Genomic DNA, 16,950 nt, shown 5'->3' with positions numbered 1-16,950 from the left:
AGGTTCATAGAATTATACAGTACTTTGCAAAAGTCTTAGGCACATACATATAGTTAGGGTGCCTAAAACTTTTGCACAACCATGGCTGACAAAGGAAGTTAAAGACTGCATAAAAGCCAAGGAAAGGGCATATAAGGTAGCAAAATTGAGCGGGAAGTTGGATGATTGTGGAACTTTTAAAATCCAACAAAAGGCAACTAAAAAGGTTTTAAGAAGGGAAAAGATTAAATATGATGACAATACAAAGCAGGATACCAAAAGTTTCCTGAAAAGTTTTTTTCAGTCATATAAAGAGTAGAAGGAAGGTGAGAGTTGATATTGGACCACTGGAAAATGATGCTAGTGCGGTAGAAATGGGAGACAAAGAAATGGCAGATGAACTTAATGGGTACTTTGCATCTATCTTATTGTGGAAGACATTGGCTGTGTGGCAGAGATCTGTGAGTGTCAGGGAGCAGGAGTGAGTGCCATTACTATTACAAAGGAAATAGTGTGAGCCAATTTCAAATGTCTTAAGGTTGGATAGGTCATCTGGACCAGGTGGACTACATCCCATAGTCCTGAGAGAGGTAGCTGAAGAGATAGCAGATGCATTGGTCATGATCTTTCAAGAATAACTGGAGTTTGGCATGGTCCTGGAGGACTGGAAGATTGCAAATGTCACTCCGCTCTTTAAGAAAAAGGCAAAATAAAGGAAATTATAGGCCAGTTAGCCTAATTTCAGTGGTTGGGAAAGTTTTGGAGTCTATTATTAAGGACGCGGTTTCAATGTATTTGGGACTAATGATAAAATAAGTCAAAGTCAGCATGGTTTCTGTGCAGGGAGATTTTCCCTGATAAAGAATCCTGATGAAGGGTCTCGCCCCGAAACATTGGCTACTCTTTTCTCACGGATGCTGCCTGACCTGCTGAGTTCTTCTAGCGTTGTGTACGTATTCTTTGATCCACAGCATCTGCAGTTGTATTTTTGTGTTTTGATTCGTCTTCCCTGATAAATCTTTTAGAACTCTTTAAGGAAGTAACAAGCAGGGTGGACAAAGGAGAGGTGGTGGATGTCATTTACTTGGATTTTCAGAAGACATTTGATAAGGTGCCACACATGAGGCTGCTTAACAAGATAAAATCCTATGGCATTACAGTAAAAATACTGGCATGGATAGCAGGATGGTTGACAGGCAGAAGGCAGTGAGTGGGCATAAAAGGGACTTTTTCTGGTTGGCTGCTGGTGGTGTTCCTCGGGGGTCAGTATTGGGACTGCTACTTTTCACATTGTTTGTCAATGATTTAGATAATGGAATTAATGGCTTTGTGGCAAAGTTTGTGGATGATACAAATATAGGTGGAGGGGTAGGTAGTGCTGAGGAAACAGGACTTAGACAAATTTGAAAAATGGGCAAAAAAGTGGCAGATGGAATAGAGTGTTGGGAAATGTATGATAATGCATTTTGGCAAAAGAAACAATAGTGTGGACTATTATCTAAATGGGGAAAGGGTCAAACATCAGAGTCGCAGAGGGACTTAGGAGTCCTCATGCAAGACTCCCATGAGGTTGAGTCTGTGGTAAAGAAGGCAAATGCAATGTTGGCATTTATTTCAAGGGGAATAGAATATAAAACCAAGGAGATAATGCTGAGCCTTTATAAGACACTAGTCAGGCCACAATTGGAGTATCGTCAACAGTTTTGGGCCCATATCTCACAAGATATATGTTGTCATTGGAGACAGTCCAGAGGAGGTTCATGAGGATGTTTCCAGGAATTAAAGGGTTAGCATATGAGGAGTGTTTGGCAACCTTGGGCCTGTACTCACTGGAATTTAGAAGAATGCATGGGGATCTCATTGAAACCTACCAAATGCTGAAAGGACTAGATAGAGTGGATATGGAGAGGATATTTCCTCTGGGGGGGGGGGGGGCATCCAGAACTAGGGGGCACAGCCTCAAAATTGAGGGCCCTTTAGAACAGAAGTAAGGAGAATTTTTTTTTTAGCCAGAGGGTAGTAAATCTGCGAAATACTCTGTCACAGACTGTGATGAAGGCTAAGTGCATGCCAGAATACAGAATATCTCAGAGCAGGTGCAGAGTATTCTGAAGGGAGAGGGTGAACAGCCAGAAGTCTTGGAACATGTTGGTACCAATGAAATAGGTAGAAAAAGGGATGAGGTCCTGAAGAGAGAATTCAGGGAGTTGGGGAGGAAGCTGAAAAGCAGGACCTTTAGGGTAGTAATCTCAGGATTGCTGCCTGTGCCACATGCTAACAAGTGCAAGCATAGCATGATCAAGCATATTAATGCGTGGCTGAGAGACTGGTGTAGTGGGCAGGGCTTTGGGTTCCTGAATCATTGGGGCCTCTTCTGGGGGAGGTACAACCCGTACAAAAAGGACGGGTTACACCTAAACCCAAAGGGGTCCAATATCCTAGCAGGCAGGTTTAATAGAGCTGTTAGGGAGGGTTCAAACTAATTTGGCAGGGGGATGGGAACCAGAGTGAAAGGGCTGAGGAAGAGGAAAACAGAAATAAATCAAAGGTATCGTGCAACAGAGATTACAGAAAGAACAGGCAGGCGATGAGGCATAATCACAGCCAATGGGATGATTTACAACAGAAAGCAACAAATACTGGACTGAAAGTGTTGTATTTGAATGCATGCAGCATAACAAATAAAATGGACGATCCTGAAATTCAGCTACAGATTGGAAAGTATGACGTTGTGGCCATCTCTGAAACTTGACTAAAAGACAGCTGCCATTGGGAGCTGAACGTCCAAGGATATACGGTGTATCAGAAAAATAGATCAGTAGGCAGAGGGGGTGGTGTAGCCCTGTGTATAAGAAATAATATTAAATCTTTAGAAATGGATGACATAAGATTGAAAGGTGTGGAATCTCTATGGGTTGAATTAAGAAATGGCAAAGATAAAAGGACCCTAATGGCAGTTGTATACAGGCCTCCAAACAGCACCAGGATGTGGATTACAAATTATAGCAGGAGATAGAAGGCACGTCAGAAAGGGAATGTCATGATAATTGTTGAGGATTTTAACATGGAAGTGGATTGGGAAAACCAGACCAGAACTGGACTTCAAGAGAGAGAACTTGTGGAATGTCTAAGGGATGGCTTTTTAGAACAGCTTGTTGTTGAGCCCACTAGGGGATTGGCTGTGCTGGATTGGGTGTTGTGTAAAGATCCAGAGGTGATAAGAGAGCTTAAGGTTAAGGAACCCTTAGGGAACAGTGCTCACAATATGATCAAGTTCACTTTGAAATTTGAGAAGGAGAAACTAAATTCCAATGTGTCGGTATTTCAATGGAAAAAAGGAAATTGCAATGCATGAGAGGGAACTCGCCAAAGTTGACTGGAAAGGGACACTAGCAGGAAGGACAACAAAGCGGCAATGGCTGGAGTTTCTGTGAAAAATGAGGGAAGTGCAAGACAGATTTATTCCAAATAAGAAGAAATCTGAATGGAAGAAGGACACTACTGTGGCTGACAAGTGAAGTCAGAGTGAAAGTAAAAGCAGAAGAGAGGGCATACAAGGAAGACAAAATTAGTGGGAAGATAGAGGATTGGGAAGCTTTTAAAAACTTGCAGAAGGAAACTAAGAAGGTTATCAGGGAGGAAAATATGAATTATGAAAGGAAGCTGGTGACTAATATTAAAGAAGATACTAAAAGCTTTTTTTTAAGTATATAAAGGGTAAAAGAGAGTTGAGGGTAGATATAGGACCAATAGAAAATGACGCTGGAGATATTGTAATGAGAGACGCAGAGATGGTAGAGGAATTGAATACGTAGTTTGCATCAGTCTTCACAGTGGAAGACATCTGCAGTATACTGGACATTCAAGAGTGTCAGGAAGTGAAGAAGTATGTGCAGTGAAAATTACGACCAAGAAGGTGCTCAGGAAGCTTAATGGTCTGAGGGTGGATACATCTTCCTGGACCTGATGGAATGCACCGTCAGGTTCTGAAGGAAGTAGCTGGAGAGATTGCGGAGGCATTAACAATGATCTTTCAAGAATCGATAGATTCTGGCATTATAGTGGATGATAGGTTCTTGATTAGCCAGGGCACCAAAGGGTATGGGGAGAAGGCAGGGGAGTAGGGATGGCTGGAAGAATTGGATCAACCCATGATTGAATGGTGGAGCAGACTCGGACCAAATAGCCTACTCTGCCCCTATATCTATGGTCTTACGGTCTTATATTTAAGGCGGAAGTTGATCATTTCCTGATCAGTCAGGGCATCAAAAGATATGGTGAGAAAGCAGGTGTATGGGATTGAGTGGGATCCAGGATCAGCCATGATGCATTAGAATCCATGAGCTGAATGGCTTAATTCTGCTCCTATATCCTAAGCTCTTATGGTCCAATGCCTAACTATCCCTTCTGCCTTCCCTGGTAGTCACCCAGCTATCTATTGCCTGTACTTGTGGAGTGACCACTTAACTCAAGCTCTGGTTTGTGACATTCTCAGCTAAGATCGGTGCTAGACCCAACCTTTTTGTTATGTACATTAACCTGGGTACAAATGTAGGAGGTATTTATTAGTTAGAAGATTGGTAGTGATGTTGATAGGAGAATGGTACTGAACATTTAGTATGATGGGAAGAGAATAGGCAGATGGAAATTAATCCTGAAAAACGTGAGGTGACGCATTTTGGAGGATTGATAGGATTGACAATGCACCATGGACAGAAGGATTCTCAGAAATAGTGAGGAACAGATCTAAACATTCCTGAATGGCAGATAGTATTAAGGTAGCATACAAAGTACTTGTCTTTTAGCCAAGGGATAGAAAGATAATCAGAGGCAAAATATCAGTTAGGTCACAGCTGGAGTATTCTGACTGCACTGGAGAGTATTCAGAGGAGATTCACTGGGGAGTTATCTTGGATGGAACATTTCACCTATGAAAAGATTGGGTTGACTTTGGATAGATTAGGTTTTCTATCATTGAAGCATCAAAATCGAAGAGCACAGATAAGGTATATGGAATTTTCCTCCTTAGAGGATGTTTATATTTTAGAGGAAATTGGTTATGTCCTCCGTTGACCCTCAGCAATTTTGATAGATTCACCATGGATAAGTATGGCAACTACTCTGCTCACAACTGCAAGCAACTGCAAGAGAGTTGTGGCTGTTGCTCAGTATATCACAAAAACTGGCGTCCACTCTCCCCAAACCCCACCCACCACCCCACAATAGACTCTGTCTTCATTTCTCACAGCCTTGGAAGGGCAAGGATATGGACTAGCTTCAATTCAAACAGGTCTAAACAGACACAATTTCACTGGCTCTTAATTCAACTTTGGAGCACCAGGATAACTGCAATACACACATCAGGCTGTGTTTATTGATTACATCTCAATATTCAAAACCATCATCACCTCACTACTAATCAACAAACTTCAATACTTGGGCCTCTGTACCCCACTTTGCAACTAGATCCTTGACTTCCTCATCAGAAGACCACAGTCAGTACCGATCAATAATAATAGCATCTTCTCACTGGTATTCAATGCAAGCACATCTCAGGGATGTGTGCTTCACCCATTGCTCTACACTCTCTACACTCAAGACTGTGTGGCTAGGTATAATTCAAAATGCCATCTATAAATTTGCTGATGACACTCAGATGGCAATGAGAAGGCTCATGTGAATGAGATAGCTCAGTTGGTTGAGTGATGTTACAGCAACAATCTTGCATTCAATGTTAGCAAGACCAAGAACTGATTATAGACTTCAGGAAGGGAAAGTTGAGAGAACTCACACCAATCCTCATCACTGGAAAGGATGAGCAGCTTCAAGTTCCTGAGTGTCAACATCCCAGAGGATCTACTCCGAGCCCAACACATCAGTGCAAACGTGAAGACACACCACCAGCTATACACCATTTAGGAGTTTGAGGAGATTTGGTATGTCACTAAAGACTTAGAAAATTACAATGGAATGCATTCTGACTGCATCACTGGAAGCTCCAATGCACACAATCAAAAGAAGCTGCAGAGGGTTGTAGATTCATCCAGCTCCATCATGGGCAGAATACTCCCCACCATCCAGGGCATCTTCAAAGATGGCGCCTCAAGAAGGCACCATCCATCACTGAGGAATCTCACCATCTGGGGCATGTTCTCTTCCCATTATTATCATCATGGAGGATGTACAGGAGCCTGAAGGCCCACACTCTCCATTTTAGGAACAGTTTCTTCCTAATCACCATCAGACATCTGAATGGTCCCATGAACACTACTTCACTATCGGCTTTAGCATCATTTATCTATCTATCTTTGTGACTTATAGTATATTTTACTGTACTGTATGTCTTGTACTGTACTGCTGCCACAAAGCAACAAATTACACAGCATATGTCAAGTGATAGTAAAACTGATTCTGAAAATCAAAGACTCCTCCTTCAAAGACATTCTCACTTCTTCCCCACTACATCAGCCAGAAACAACCAAATCCTGAAAGCACGTACCACTAGGTTCAAGAACAACTTCTATCCCACTATTATAAGGCTATTGAATGAACCTCTTGTATGGTAAAATGGACTCTTGACCTCAATCTACCTTGTCATGACCTTGCACCTGGCCTTGTTGTCTGTACTGTACTTTAAAACATAGAACAATACAGCACAGTAAAACTCTTCTCCTGCTCCTACTTCTTATGTTCATAAGACCAGGCAGTATACTGGTACATCTCCTCTGAATGCTCTCTGAGGCTTCCACATCCTTCCACAATGAAGCAACCAGAAATGAACACAATACGCAAAGAGCGATCTAACCAGAGTTTTATAAAGCTGCAACATTACCCTAGCGACTATCGCACCATACACCTTCTTAACCACCCTATCGATTTGTACTGCATCTTTGAGGAAACTATGGATGTGAACTCAAGATCTTTCTGTTCCTCCACATGATTAAGAATCCTGCCATTAACCCTGTATTCTGCCTTCAGATTGGACTTTACAAAATGAATCACTTCACACATTTCCAATTGAACTCCGTCTGCCACTCCTTAGCCCAGCCCTGTATCCTATCAATGTTCTGTTGTAACTTATGACAACCTTCAGTGTCCACTACACCAAGAATCTTTGTGTCATCTACTTTCTATGTAACTGCATCATTAAATTAAGTAATCTGTTATTGCTTTTTCCTTGTACCACCTCGAAACATTGATGTGAAATGATTCGTATGGATGGCGTGCAAAACAATGATTTTTATTGACAATGATAAACCAAATACCAATTATAACTAGAGAACATCTGTATAAATAATAAAATTCAGGGAGGATTTGACATACAACATTTTCCACACAGAGGGTGAATGAAATCTGGAACTCACTGTCTGAGGGGTGGTGGAGGCATCTATCTCACAACATTTCAATGTAGCACCTCGAATAACATAGCTGGGAAACTGAAGGTTGAATATAGTACTAAGAAATGGGATCAGTATCGCTAGACCCTTCCAGCTCACTATGTCCATGCTGCCCCTCTTAATTTGTACTCATCAGTTTCCATTCTCTTTTAACTCTGTTTCTGAGAAAGTGTTTGATTTAAAAGCATTTCTAAAAAATACTATCATTCTAAATAGTAGATGAGCAACATAATTATAAACTGACAAAATACTACACTTAATCCATTTAATCCACAGTTGATGCAATTTCTTAGAGGCTAAACTGATTTGTATAGATGCCGAGAGGATCAAAATATACACTCACTTTACTGGTTTGTAGTTACAGATTTGTTGCTACGTCTGAGCTGTTTGATTGTAGAACTAGCTAAAGGGAGGAGCTTCTATTAAAACAGGCTCATGGCAATTGGTTAAAGTTGCCATCAACTGACAGTGGGAATAAATGAATCTGGGAGTCTCTCTTCCTGATTTGGGACTTGATCTCACCACCTTTACGTATCAGCATCACAGTGATTTAAACCTACTTGCTTTTTACACAAGTTTCAAAAAGTTGTACGGATTATTTTTTTAAAATCAAAGCAACCCAATCCACCGTGATGGCTACAATAGGGAGCCCATTCTCGTGGTCAGAGGGTTTGGACTCTCCTGCTGGGGAAGGCAAGCCCAGGGTTGGACTCACAGCTCACGAATCTCCAGCCAGAAACAAAGCTGAGCCACGAATCCGGAGACCCATGAATGCCTTCATGGTCTGGGCTAAGGATGAGAGGAAAAAACTTGCCATCCAGAACCCCGATTTACACAATGCAGAACTTAGCAAAATGCTGGGTAAGTATGCACAACTTAAACAATATATTATCAAACGCTAATCTTAACCAAAGCTATTTAGTGGAATTTATACAACTAACTGCATATCAATGTAATTGGGAAAAACTGCAATTTCTTTTTCAAATACTTAGTTATTTTAAAGACAAGACATTGACTACTCTATTTTTTAAGCTCTGTAAAGATCCAAGCAAAGCAGAACATACAAATTATCGTAAGAGTTTCAGATAAAAATTATTTGTAATGGAAATGAATCTGATTATCACAACAGAAAGGAAACAGTCTATCACAAAGTTTTAATTAATGGTACATCCTTTTCAACATTTTATTTATGTTTGTAAATTGAATGATGAGCTGTAATTACTTGATTACTAAATTTTACCCTTTGTATTGAAACATGTAGTGCAGGGTTTTTCAATTTAGAGGGAGCTTTTAACTGTTGGATAAAAAACTGAGCATAAAGATATTCTACCAGCAAAATGTGGTCCATTAATCAAGTGTGAATGTTACCTACTGCACTGTACTTTGTTTATTTACAGATCTCATAAACAGAAGAAACAAAAACTTGAGAAAAGAGCGTCTTTTAAAATTGCTTTTGTGATCAATGATCTTATAAGAACTGTAATAGGGTTGCTATTATGAATTTCTAATAATCTAGTGGTATATTTCCATCCATCTTGGAGAAGCACTGTTGAAGCTTACAGTCATTAATACTTTTGAAGCTGAGTGAATATAACATCATTGTATTTAGTTTTAGTTAACAAAAAGCTTACTCTATAAAATTGTTAGCAAATTTAGTCTGCGAAGGAAAGAATTTACCGTTGCCTCCATCCCCGATTCTCTAGGACCAATTCTGTTGGAAACTTGATAACTTTGAATTTTCCTATTCAAATGAAGGTGAAAAAATGTCTCTTCAAGGCTGTCCTCAACCAAAATTACTTAATAGCTGAGAAAAATGTCACTGTTTTGTCGTCTTGTCACGACTTTCAAATTATACTTCCACAAAGAAACAGGTATCTAATCCTATATGCCACCCTCCAAAATTAGCCAGTTAAACAGGAAAGCTATGGAGGTGGTAAGTTCGTAAAAATGTAAGTAAGGTGCTAGTTTAAACAAAAAAGCCAATTTCAAATTTATTTCTACATTATTCCCTTGCTGAGATACTTCCTGCTTTTGTGCCTGGATTGGATTTGATGTGGATCTAAATAAGCCATGTTATCAGTCATTTAAAGACACCAAAACTTTACATTTTAATGCAAGAACATTCAGAATAATTTGCAGCAATTATCAAATTTTGTTTAATTCAATGTTCAATCAATTTTTTCATCTTGATCAAAGTGAATAAAAGATTGTCCACTAGGTGGCACCTAATTACCAGCTTCTTCAAGAATAAGCCTTTAATAAAAGAAAAAAATGAGGGAAAGGGATTTGGTCAGATGTTTGGAGGCTGTGGGAGGAGGTACAGAGGCATAGTGAGATACAGAAAGGAAATAGGCACTTCAGGCAATTAAATCCACACTAACCATTCAGCACTATTTACACTAACCCTACCTTACCCTATTTTATTCGCCCCCTGTTCCACAACTCCCCCAAATTCTACTATTCACCAACCCGCTCGGGGCTATTTACAAAGGTCTAATATGTGTGGTACTATTCCTCCCTAAGTCTCACATTTCAAAATGTAAAAAGAAACACTGAGAACATAAGTTCCAGACATGCAGTAGTGTCAGTTTGTTTCAATGATAGTCCTCCTTCCTTTGAGTCAAATTTAAAGTTCAACCCAGGTTGGAACATGATATTTACAATGAAATATCTCACAAACAAGAGAACTGTTCTAGACATGAATTACTCCAGCATAGTCCAATAGCAAAAGCATGTAAAACAAGGAAAATAAGGTTAATTAATTCTCCCCTAATTACTGGAATGGCCCAAGTTGACTGACCATTTACAATTTGTACCTTGCCGATTATATTAAATCTGGTTAAGACATAAGATACAGCTGCAAATTGGGGTGACTGGCATGTGGGTATGCATGAACCTTTGGCAGTTGAATTCTGTACAGCTAGCTTGGAAGAGGCATTGAGGGGTGGGGGGGGGAAGCATTGTGTCAAATATTCCATCAATGAATAGGAAAGAAATCTAGGTCTTGACATTTAACAGCCTAGATTTTCCCTCTGGATTTGTTATTTTAACCACTTGACCTACTTATTTTAAACAGGCTAAGGGCAGTAAAAAAGAAATAGTGATCCGAAAATCTAGGCTAACATTGCCAGCCCGTGTGAATCAGCAGCTAACAAAACAGACAGGCAGCTGAAATGCATTGATAGTGTATGAGGATGTTATGGAGACCGATCCATCTACACCCTGAATGCTGTTACCAAGAGACATTCAAGGGACAGAAGGGATGGAAAGACATTTGGAAGTTACTCCCTTGTGTCAAAGACTTCATCTAATAAGGAAAGAGCATAAAAAAAATATAGAGTTTGCAAGGAAGCAAGATATAGAAAAAAAATAGATAGGGAAAAACAGGAAAAGTGAATTTAAAGCATTGCTTTAAGCGAAGCAGTGACAAGAAAGCACAAATTTAAAAATGGCCAAAGTGAAGAGAGAACTTGAGTAGCATATATACCAGCAATAGATTTCAACTCTGCGAAACGTTAATGAATTGCTTGTTTGTGATTGGCACGCTGTTCTAGAATTGGCCACAGTTGTACATCGCTATCTTATTTCTTCTTTTAAGATAACAATGGGTTATATATTAGAGAAATGATCTGAGAAAGGATCTGAACAAGTTCAAACAATTAATATTAGTGCTTTGATTAAAAAAAACAGTGGCAGTGATTACGTTTATTTGTATTCTGAATGTTTGTTTCTATTCTGAACCAATAAATGCTTATTGGATTCTCTCTGAGGATCCTAGTGTGCTAGTCTTACTACCAAAGTCCCCCTTCTGTAATGAACACAAAAAATACCCTAAGATAGGTAATCAGGGACCAAATGGCCTGCAAAAGGTTTCATACACTTGCAAAGAGGAGGTCATACCGTACTGAAAATGGATGTATTAAAATATAAAGAGTTAGGATTTCATTCTGAATGAAGGTTGTGGATCAACTGCCTTCCTTAATGTAAATTACAAAAGCTGATTCAACTGACCTTTCAGCCACATTTTAATTATATTATGTTTATATTAAATGCAACCTGCATTCTTTGTATCTCTTCCAGCAATTTGATCTTGGCTCTTACTACCTGATAGTTATTAATAAAGAGCAATCTTAAATCAGTATTAGTTCATTCTCATGACATAGAGACACTTTTGTTATTCCCTTCTATATAGGAGTTTCATGTTGAAACAACAGGCTCCAAAAGTTATCAAAGGGTACGTTGGAAGCCCATATAAGAACAGGACGTTCCTCTGCAGAAATTATTTTTAGACCTGACTAACCCTCCTTCCCACTGTTGTTTGAATTTAAGAGTCATTAACCACAACTTATATAATCTAATTCGCTATTTGAAATATGTGTGAATACTCCAACGTAAATTGCAAATGTTCCTCTATTTATGAGGGCTTAATTAATTTACATCCTATTGTGTAATCGATATTTTAAAACATAATCTTAAGGAAATAGTAGAACAGTTTATCGCAACCAGCTTTTAGAACATAGGACGTAGACATCTACAGCACGTTACAGGCCCTTCTAGACTCTAGAAACTGCCTAGAATTTCCCTACCGCATAGCCCTCTATTTTTCTAAGCTCCATGTACCTATCTAAGGGTCTCTTAAAAGACCCTATTGTATCCGCCTCTACCACTGTCGCTGGCAGTGCATTCCACACACCCACCACTCTCTGTGTGAGAAAAGTGTTTTAAATCTAAAAATTATAAAACTCATGAATTACTATATTCCAAAAGTACCCCAGTGCAAATTTAATTTAAACCATGAATAAATAAAATATAAAAATTGTACAAGGAAAACTAATATTGAGTTGAAAATGGTATTTTCCAAGCAACAGAGGTTTAGCTTTATAAATTTATATATCCCTTTGCATTCAGCTTCTGAACGTGTAATAATTACTCCTGCCCATGTCCATGTTCAGATGCCAAAGATGAAACAAGCAGTTCATACTATGAATAAATTCACTTTCAGTGACTTTAAGGTAGCAAACAATGTTAGAGGATGAACATTTCATACTCAGAGGTCATGAAGATGAATGTCCCATAACATTTTTTCAATTTTTTTTGGTATGAAAGGCTGTGAAATCAACTTATTTACGGATCAAGAATGTAAGGTTTTGTTCAACAGAAGTAGGAATTTAAATTTCATTTATTCTGAGTGCAGGGAAAAGGCACATCAACCGCAGGCAATTTTCTTCATCTAGTCTAAGCCCATTTTTTGCTCTTACTCCCATGTCTCTTGCGTTTTTTTCCAAAAAGCCATCTAAAGAAATTTTTGAACTCGGTATCTATAACTACAGCGAAAAATCTACTCCCATACCTCACTTTGGTCTTTCTCTTCTTTGTTTTCCATAATCCAGTCATTACTAACCCACTCATTTTACACACAGTACACATATATAATAATGTCTATTGTCCCGGCACACACTCATGTCATTTATTTTACCACATTCGTTCCGATCTGCTCTCCATCTCCTTATCCATATAGCAACAAATAATAATTCAAACAGAATAACGTGATTGACAAATGCAACGTTATGATCCTATTAGCTCTTTAAAGAAAATATAAAAGTTATTCTTTTTTCTAGATTACAAAGTGAGTATCTTCAGAAATCTATACTTAAAACTTTTGAGACTAGTGATGCAGAAATGGGTAAAGGATTAATTATTTTGCATCAAGAATCTAAATAAATTTGATGTAACTGAAAAATCATTGAATAAAACCCTATGAGGTCTGATCAGCTGGCCTAACAGAAGAAATGACCAAGATCTTGGCAAAAGATTTATGATGTTATTTATCTAATAATTCATCACCAGCGCTATCATACAACTACTTAGCGAAGGTAGCTCTGATCAAACATTCGTCAACAGTTTGAAAAGGATTTAATCCTGTTACTTGGGAAAGACTTAATTCTCATGTTCTGTAAGGATAATGGTATCTTGTCCATCTATAAATGAAAACTGGCAATACACAGAAGATACAAATTAAAAGTTGAACTTCATCAGTTAAACAAAATTCAGTGTTTCTTGAATATGCTTAGGTATTTTAAATCCTTTGTAAACATGGACACCTAGAAATGTATTTTTTTCCAGATGGTCTAAGTTGGTCCCAGCTAGGGTTAACGTAAAAAAGATACAAGTCATCAACACATCTGTGTAGTCTCGAATTAAGATCAGGAATGGGTTTTGCTGAAAGGATGTTCATACCCAGGTAGTCTGTCCATATTCACGATTCAATGACATGCATATCTTTGCCTCCTGCACAAGAAGCCTTGCTGATATATACTGTATATTCCGGAGTGGAAGGGTGAAATGGTGGTAAGGTGTATGCCGATGGAGGCATGGCAATAATGTCATTGAGAGAGATTTGAAATAATTGATCTTGTGTCAAATGAAAATGAAAACTGTGCAGTCAGGATCAATCCAGAATGTGGGACTCCACTAATTTCTCTGGTGAGTAATTTCTTTTGGAAGGTTTCATTATCCAATGGTTTCCCAACATTAAACATTATTTGAAACACTGAATATACTAAATGCTGCATTTTAAAATTATTTTTTTATATTCTTATTATACAGAAGGCAGTTTAGCTTCCTTTGGTCATATGATGAGTTAATTTTATCTCTAACAATGCATTAATATTTATTCTTCATAAACAAATATACCTATATTTTATGGCAAAATATTAACTACATAAATTTAGCTTTGATTAGCAAAGTGAAGTTAGAAGGATTTATTATTTGGTTATGAATCACAAATAAATATGATTGTGCTACATCTGATTTAAACCCTGCAATACATTTTAGGCAAATCATGGAAAGCCCTCACTCCTTCACAGAAACGACCTTTCGTCGAAGAAGCTGAAAGATTACGAGTGCAGCACATGCAGGATCATCCCAATTACAAATACAGGCCTCGGAGGAAAAAACAGATCAAACGACTGTGCAAACGTGTGGACCCCAGCTTCCTGCTCAACAACTTCCCCCACGATCAGACTCCCATTCACAGTGGAAGAATTTGTAGGGGGCCTCTGGAGGAGGAAGAGGATAAAGGCTATCTAGCAACCTCGAGACTTCCTGCAATCAGCAGATTCAGGGATGCACAGAGCACAAAGAATAACTTCGACAACTATGGGCTACCCACACCCGAGATGTCCCCTCTAGATGTAGTGGATGCTGATCACAGTTTCTTCCCAGCTCCGTGTACGGAAGATTCTCCTTCTCAGATGAATGGAGTGATCTATCAGTCAGAATACAGCCAAAGCCCCATTCAATGTGGAAATCTCAATCAGATCTCTATCCCCCAAAACAGATCTCCCATCATGCACCCTTCAGTCAGCCACCCTCCGCCGCCTCCTTATTATAACCGAATGCAACATCCAGCCTTCCAGCCCATGAATTCAAGCACTTCAGTCCACCTTTCTCCCCCACGGGACCACCATCACCTAGATCACCTGGAGCACATCAGCCAGGCTGAGCTGTTGGGGGAAGTGGACCGCAATGAGTTTGATCAATATTTGAACACCTCCAGTCAACTGCATCAAGCAGGGATGATAATGAGTTCACATTTACATGATGTGAGTCCGTCGGGAGGCACAAGTTCAGAGAGGAGTCTAATTTCAGTCTTAGCTGATGCTACTGCAGCATATTATAATGGCTCCTAGTCCCCAATATTAATGCACTAGAACTTTACTGGCCAATAACAGTATTACTTACAAAGATCTTTGGACTGGAAATTTCCTCAGGGTTTTCAAATGAACCAGTAATAACTTTCATAAATGAAAAACAACCAAAATATTTATGCTGGTTTGAAATCATTTTTGTTTGTAAGGTGAAATATGAAACTGATAAAGTACTTTAACTATTTGCTTTCCAAACTTTAGTCTGATATGTTTGTGCTTGTAAAGAGCTTGCAAAATGTGTTTAAGAACCCAATGATTGTTTCATTTTTTTTTATTCCAGTTGGTTATTGTAAGCCTTGTGATTTCAATTGTTTGCAAACTGTTTTACTGGTTTGAGAAATTTTAAGTGATTAGAATTATTACTGAATAAATCACAAATTATGCTTCCAATAAATGTTTTATCGAAATTTAATTGCAGTTTCATGAATGTTTAACAATTTTAAAAGTAGAATCGTAAAATTGCGACACCAATAAAAGCTATTCAGCCCAAAATGCCAGTGCTAGCTCCTGATAGAACAATCCCATCTGACACATTCCCTTTGGCCCATCTTGTACAAGCTGACTAAGTTGCCTACCTGAGCTGGTCACATTTGTTGGTCTTCTCCCACAACCCTACAAATTAGCTTCTCTCCATAGAATTGACTCTACATGCAGTCAATTCCAGATCAAAGAGTATGTAAACATACTGTATGTTTACATTGTACATTTTAAATCCAATAAAAAAGTTGTCCAGATTTGGTCAAATTTAATATTCTGGAAACAGCATGACTACTTAGGATTTGTAAAGTATTCACTGTGGCCCAGTGATTGCAGTCAGCTTTGAAAGACCAACAAAATAAGACCATAAGACACTGGAGCAGAGTTAGGTCATCAGGCCCATCGATTCTGTTCCCCCATTCCATCGTGACTGATGCATTACCTCTCCTAATCCCACTCTCCTGCCTTCTCCCCCGTAACTTTGATGCACTGATTAATCAAAAAGGTTGAAACCTCCTGTCACTGGTCACATTGTTCAGCTTGAGATGGTCCATTGCCAGACATCTCTTGGGATTCTTGTACATGTGCTCAGTGGTGGGCATCATTGTTATGACATTAATGAGCTCTTGTAGCTCTCTCTGGTAACTCACGTTCCAGCCTCCTGAACTGCATTCTCCCTTTACAGGAAGCCATATTGATATCATATACTATATATATATGAAAACAACACATCCTCCCAAACTTTACCAAGACTGAGTTAAGAAAATTAGATAGATAGAGTAAAGGTTGACAACGTGAACTACAAATCAAATTGGGAACATTTGAAATTGAGCGAGATGGGGTGGAAAACAGAAGAATAGTAAGAGCAGGGACAAATCTAATATGTTCATTAGTTTGCAATGAACGTTCCACCACCTATCCTCCGAAAAAAGATGGGCAAAGCAAGTACTCAATGATATTCACAAACAAGAGAAAATCTTCAGATGCTGGATAGTGATAATTAAGTCCATTGGGCCTAAAACCATTACAACATTGCAAATCCTGGTATGAGCAGGATTGTCAGCAATGGCACCTCAATATGATCACCAGGTTCCTGTTCAGTTTTTGCAAGTTCTATTTTGTCTCAAGGTGATTGTTGTAAATGCTGGCTGGTGTAATGTGCTATACCAGGCTGGCTCCACTCTCCATTTAGAAGTTAGCTGCTGGTTACCTTTCATCATACATGCTCTTTGGAGTTGCCCAGTATTATTTTTTTGGTCTGGAATAGTTATTGCATACTCCACAATAAGACCGTAAAATGTAAAGGCAAGAATAAGCTATACAAGCTCACGAGCCTTTTTCAACATTCATTATAGTCATGGCGAAACCAAAATTCCTCATCAGCTTTC

General features: G+C 38.8%; 1 protein-coding gene across 2 annotated transcripts; it reads left to right on the top strand.

Moving 5' to 3' along the window:
• Nucleotides 1-7,889: 7,889 nt before the first annotated feature.
• LOC140733601 (transcription factor Sox-7-like) lies at nucleotides 7,890-15,479 on the top strand. Of its 2 annotated transcripts, none has more exons than XM_073057158.1 (2): nucleotides 7,890-8,237; nucleotides 14,211-15,479. In XM_073057158.1, the coding sequence occupies exons 1-2, from the start codon at nucleotides 8,009-8,011 to the stop codon at nucleotides 15,065-15,067; spliced, it is 1,086 nt and encodes a 361-aa protein (XP_072913259.1). In that variant the 5' UTR covers nucleotides 7,890-8,008; the 3' UTR covers nucleotides 15,068-15,479. The 2 variants fall into 2 exon arrangements, with proteins under 2 accessions (XP_072913259.1, XP_072913260.1); XM_073057159.1 differs by lacking the exon at nucleotides 7,890-8,237 and adding an exon at nucleotides 11,539-13,859.
• Nucleotides 15,480-16,950: the final 1,471 nt, after the last annotated feature.

The sequence above is a fragment of the Hemitrygon akajei genome, chromosome 9 (genome assembly GCF_048418815.1).
Source record: "Hemitrygon akajei chromosome 9, sHemAka1.3, whole genome shotgun sequence".
In the NCBI taxonomy this organism is placed as follows: Eukaryota; Metazoa; Chordata; class Chondrichthyes; order Myliobatiformes; family Dasyatidae; genus Hemitrygon; species Hemitrygon akajei.
This window is presented reverse-complemented; position numbering and strand designations above follow the sequence as displayed.

Excerpts from the sequence above, each read along its gene's own strand:
- LOC140733601 (XM_073057158.1), top strand. The coding sequence starts at position 8,009 with ATGGCTACAATAGGGAGCCCATTCTCGTGGTCAGAGGGTTTGGACTCT. Across the intron at positions 8,238-14,210 it reads AGAACTTAGCAAAATGCTGG|GCAAATCATGGAAAGCCCTC; the intron begins GTAAGTATGCAC and ends AATACATTTTAG.